This window comes from Acomys russatus, chromosome 5, assembly GCF_903995435.1.
Source record: "Acomys russatus chromosome 5, mAcoRus1.1, whole genome shotgun sequence".
NCBI classification, from domain to species: Eukaryota; Metazoa; Chordata; class Mammalia; order Rodentia; family Muridae; genus Acomys; species Acomys russatus.
The window spans coordinates 36,094,273-36,099,973 of NC_067141.1; the positions used below are offsets into that span (position 1 = coordinate 36,094,273).

Here is a 5,701-nt window from a genome sequence, read left to right on the forward strand (position 1 = left end):
AAGGTGTGCACCACCATGCTCGTCTGACAGGCTTGTTTCGATGTCTTTTTATATGTGTGAGAGTTAAGAGTTTAAAATATGAAATTCAAACCTTAGGTTGTGACCAACCAACCCTGTTTTTCTTACATGATAGTACTCTTAAAAAAAAAAAAAAAAAAAAGAAGGAAAAGGAGAAGGAAGGAAGGAAGGAAGGAAAGAAAGTAATTAGGGGCTGAGATGGCCAAACTGATAAAAAGTGCTTGAAAGGGAAAATGCATGGATCCAAATTTGGAACCCCAGCAAGGTAAAAGCCTGTAATCTCTCGGAAGCAACAAGAGATCCCTGGGGCAAACTAGCTAGCTAGACAATGGAATCAGCAAGTCCCCCGAGTGCAGCAAAAAAACCTGCCTCAGTTTTCAACAAATTGGAAAGCAATAGAGGAAAATTTCCATTCTCAGCCTCTAGCCTCATGTACATAAGAACATGTGCCTACACATGCAAACATGCACATGCATGCACACACCCACCCACATGCATAGACACACAATTATTTGCAAATCTAAAAATAAAAGAGGATGTGGAAAGATGGCTCAGCTGTTAAAGTCATTTGCTGTACAATCGTGAAGTCTGGAGTTAAGGTCTCAGCACATACATAAACTAGGCCTCAGGAGCAGGACTTAAAACTCCAGCATGGAAGGGGGCGGAGTCAAGAGGTCGATTAGGGTTAGCTGGCTTCCATCCAAGCTGAGAAAACAGAGACTCGGGTTCAAGAGACCCTATCTCAAAATAATGGGTGGAGAGAGATCAGAGGACACCCAACATCCTCTTCTGGTTTCTGTGTGTGTATACATGTGGAGACAGTTAAGATACACAGCCATACAAATACACAAATCAGTAAGGAACACACATATTGGATGATAAAATTTTTGGCAGCTAAGCAAATATTCATGATTGACCATAGAACCACAATGACTTGTTTTGGGGAGTTATGCACGTTATCTGCAAATAACCAGAAGTAACTGTTTACAACGAGATGCTAAAAATAATAGTCCCTTGGTCTGGAAAGATGGCTCAGCGGTTAGGTGTACTTGCTGTTCTTGAAAAGGATGCGAGTTCAGTTCCCAGGCATTCGTATGGTGGCTCACAACAGCGTGCAACCCTAGTTCCAGGGGTTCCGACCCCTTTTCTAGACAGACTCCGCAGACACTGAACACACGCAATGCACATACATACACGAAGGCAAAACACTTACACATTTTTCTAAAAATCCTAAAAGACATCCCTGAAGGAGATTTTGTTTTGTTTTGTTATATTTTTTTCCTTTCTATTTTTCAACCACACCTTTTCTGTATTACGCTTGCAATTAAGAGGGGAGATTGTAAATTTAAAGCCCTAAAAAGAAGAGGCAAAAGCATGAGTGGGTTAAACCATTAGCTAAATTATCCTGCATATTTCCTTCAGGGAGCATAGCTGGCCATTCTCCCTGTGATAAGGGGCAATCTGGAGCCATACGCCGTATCTAGACGACTCCTCCAGACAACCAGCCGCTCGAGGTAGCAACCAGCAAGCGAGACAACGGCCAATCCTCCTTTGTGGCTGGGTGAGGCCGCTTCACAAGGCTTACGCTGCACCGGGCTCCCTCTTCGGACAGAACCCTTGCACCTCCGGGCCACAGACCTGTCTCCCCGAGCCACGGCTGGAAGGAGCTCTTGATGGCCACCAAAGGCAGGTCGCGGTTCACCCTGAGCGTGCTGAGCAGCGGCGCCCAGTCCACCGCGCGCAGCCGGTCGGCGTTGAAGTCCAGCACGCCGTCCCGCAGGCAGGCGCGCACGGCGGGCAGCGGCACCGAGTCCTGCAGCGCGCACAGGTACTCATAGTGCGAGAAGAAGTCGGCCGCGCAGTCGCGCCGGAGTTTCACAGAGTCGATCATGACCGGCAGCCCCGGGGACCTCCACCAGCCGCCCCGCGCCGCCTCCCGCCTCGCCCGGGGCGGTTAGCGCCTGCTCTGCCCGCTCTGCCCGCCTCCGCCTTTCCAGTCGCCCGCGAGCTCCCGCGGGAGGCGTGCGCACACGGCGCTGTGCGTCCGCACGTTCGCTGTGCGTCAGAGTGCAGGCCACGCCCACCAGGTCGCGCCAGGGCCTGCGCCCGGCCCGGTCCGCTTGAGATGCTGGTATGTGTCCTCTACAGTGAAGGCGCTGCTGATGGGTACCGCAAATAAGGTGCCCTGGAGGGATGCGTCTGAGAACCCGGGCTTGGCCTCGAGAAGATTCTTCGAAGCACTCAACTGCTTGTGCTTCCTCACTGAGAGAATTCACAGGAGGAATTTCCCAACCCCGTATGCAAACCAGGAGGCTTCCGTTGTTTCCTCCCTTCTTTGGGTTAGACGAAACTAGAGCTTAGCTTAGTATTATCCGTCGATGCTGGCTCCTTTCCTTTCTTTTCTCTTTCTTTTTTCTTTTTCAATCTATCTATCTATTTGTATGAAAGAGGGTTTCTTTGTGTAACAGCCCTGGGCTATCTTAGAATTCACCTTGTAGAGCAGGCCGACTTGGAACTCTATTGGTGGTTTTCAGTCTTAGTTCTGTAAATGTACTTGAGCCGCCTCCTGTATCACAAAGAGATCATTTATGACTTTACTAGAGTCACTAATGTTCAGCATAATAGCTATTGAAAGTGAACTTAGGATTCACTCAGCCATGGTTAAGTTCCGAGTCATATGCCTAGGCATTGTCATGTTATTTAATTATATACCTTAAAATGAACTCTGGGTAAGAGCAGTCTGTGTCTGTCCTTTTAAGGATTCATTTATGGGTCTGTGCCTGTATGCCGTCTGTGTGCAAGTGCCCGGAGAGGCCAGAAGGCATCAGAAGCCCCTGGAGCTGGTGGTATTGCAGGCGGTAGTGAGCCATCCAGTGTGGACGCTGGGAACCAGACTCGGGAGCCTCTGAAAGAAACATTGTCTCTCCAGCCCCCATTTCAGTTACTTAAAAAAAAAAAAAAAAGATTTCTTTTTACTCTGGGAGGCAGAGGCAGGCAGATCTCTGTGAGTGCAAGGCCAGCCTGTTCTACAAAGAGTCCAGGACAGACAAGGCTATACAGCCAAACCTTGTCTTGAAAAAACCAAAACCACAAGCAAAAAAGATTTGTTTTTATTTTTATTCGTATTATATGTGTATATGTGTGTGTGTGAATGTATGCCGTGTGTGTGCAAGTGCTTCTTGAGGCCAGAAGAGGGCATCAGATCCCCGGAGCTGGAGGTGGCTGTGAACTGCCTAGCCTATGTGCTGAGAATGGAACCCAGGTCCTCTGGTGGTGCAAGAAATGCTCTTAAGTGCTAAACTATATCTCTGAAATACTTTTAAAGAAGTTAAAATTTCCTGAGGTCTGAGTTTGATCTGCTGTTTATAGGGCATACTATATACTATATACTATATAGGGCTACATGTCCACAGTTAAATCTTTTGTATCAATGTTGTAGTTTTTAGCGCGTCTGTTGGCAAATTGAGAAGTGTTCCACAAATGCACGACTTTATCTTGGCTTTTCTTCCTTTTGCATGGATGATGAAGATTGTGGCTGACACCAGTAACCAGTACTTTTTGGCTCTGGGACATTCTTTTATGCACTGTTTATTTTATTTTTGACAATGTCTTGCTATGTAACCTAGCGTAGTCTGGATTTTGTCACCCTCTTTCAGCTTCCTGAGTGCCAGGTTTATAGGAAGGCACCACTAAACTCCGTTAATCCGTTTAAATATAGAGGGTTCCACTTTCCCCAATAAGGTATATACTGTTACATAACTGCTTTACAAATGTGTAAGACCAAGAATTGTAAAGTTAGCAAACATCCTGAGAACTGGCCTGATGTCCTATATTTGTATCCAGTCTCTAGAACAATAACATTCCTCTCTCACCAGCTGTGTTCTACAACTTTTACCAACACCATAAACACCACCCAGGCACCCACTCCACTAAAACTCCCTAGCAATGGCCAGTGACTTGTGTGTGTGTGTGTGTGTGTGTGTGTGTGTGTGTGTGTGTATGTGTGTGTACACAATATTTAAATTAAAATAGATAGTGACTTCATTTACCTACCAACTAGTGTGGGATGATAAAACATCACCATTTCTATGGGAAACCCCCATTCTTCCCATCCCACAGTGTTTTCTCCAACACTGAGACAACTGTGCCCCCCTACAGTGCGTGTCTTAATATTTCTACCATTTATACATGACCTTCTATCAAGTTTTCTCCTCATTACTGTTCTCTTTGCTAGGCTCATCCATGTCGACGCAGGGTGCTCCACTTCATTTCCTTTGCTGTGTAGGATTTTGTGTGCAAGCATAGAGTCATTTATATTTTTATTTTTGTTGTTGTTGTTGTTTTTCAAAACAAGGTTTCTCTGTTTAGCCTTGGCTGTCCTGGACTCACTTTGTAGACCAGGCTGACCTCGAACTCACAGCGATCCACCTGCCTCTGCCTCCCGAGTGCTAGGATTAAAGGCGTGCGCCACCACCGCCAAGCTCATTTATTTATTATTATTTTTAATGTAACTGTCCATCGCTCTCTTAAGGATCCCTCTTCCTGTTCTTCTTGAAGTTAATTTTTAATACTCTAGTAATCTCTTCTCAGTTTCTCTTCTCTTCTTGTTTGCCTATCCTAAGTAGAAAAGCAGAGATTTCTCAGCTCTGTGTTCCTTAGCTTAGCAGTTAGATGCTCTCACCATTGGACTATTTGTTGTTTTGTTTCTTGCTGCGTTCCTCCCTGTATGTCTTCTCTGAACAAAAAGCACTGTTGGAAGTTTTCAATATGCTTTCCTTCCTGTTGCGCTTGTGCACATACTGCACCTCTATTTAGTGGGATAGCTTCATTCCCCGCTCCCCCCCCACACACACACACACCCGCCCCATAGTGGTTTGAAGGAAAATGGCCTCTATAGGAAATGGTTTTATTAGGCAGTGTAACCTTGTTGGAGTAGGTGTACACTTGTTGGAGAAAGTGTGTTGCTGGGTGTGGGCTTTGAGGTTTCAGATGCTCAAGCCGGGCCCAGTGTTACTCCCTCTTGCTGCCTTTGGATCCAGATATAGAACTCAGCTCCTTTTCCAGCACCACGTCTTGCCTGTATGCCGCCATGCTTCCCACCAAGATGCCAATGGACCAAACCTCTGAATAGACCCCAGTTAAATATTTTTCTTTATAAGAGTTTCTGTGGTCAGGGTGTCTATTCATAGCAGTAAAACCTTAGTGAAGACACCCTCTATCGCCCAGCATTGGCCTGGTGGCACCATCCCTGGGAAGCCCTTTTCCTTAATTCTGCTCACCCCAACCCTCTCGTGTAGTGTCCCCTGCTCTGTTCACAGGCATGCTTGTATCACAGCAGTTGCTACAAGCAGTTATTAGCCTATTTAGATGTACTTCCTCCTCAGTCTATATCCCATCCAAGGCAAGAACCACATCTCAGTCCTGCCTGCCTAGCACAGAATTGGTACTGGAAAATGGTGACGACGCTAATTATTAGAATGGCATTCTCTAGCTTTCTGCAAGTCATTATCAACCTCTTGTGGAGACAGCTTGGGTAGGACTTATCTGACTAATCAATGATTTAACATTTTAAATAGAAATTAATTTTCCCAGGCTTACTAATCTTCAATGTGATGAGGTCTTCTTGAAATCTTTCTTGACTCCTCTCTTCTTTGGTTAGATTATGGCTGTGCTGGCTAGTTTT

At 45.8% G+C, this 5,701-nt stretch overlaps 1 protein-coding gene across 1 annotated transcript in view; it reads right to left on the reverse strand.

Annotated features, from left to right (window-relative positions):
* The window catches only part of Cep78 (centrosomal protein 78), a 28,817-nt gene extending 26,864 nt beyond the window's left edge, over nt 1–1,953 (reverse strand). Inside the window, exon 1 of the mRNA XM_051146206.1 lies at nt 1,657–1,953. Within this exon, the coding sequence (XP_051002163.1) occupies nt 1,657–1,909 (253 nt within the window). The 5' untranslated portion in view covers nt 1,910–1,953. The remainder of the gene's footprint in view (nt 1–1,656) is intronic.
* Between the last annotated feature and the right edge of the window lie 3,748 nt (nt 1,954–5,701).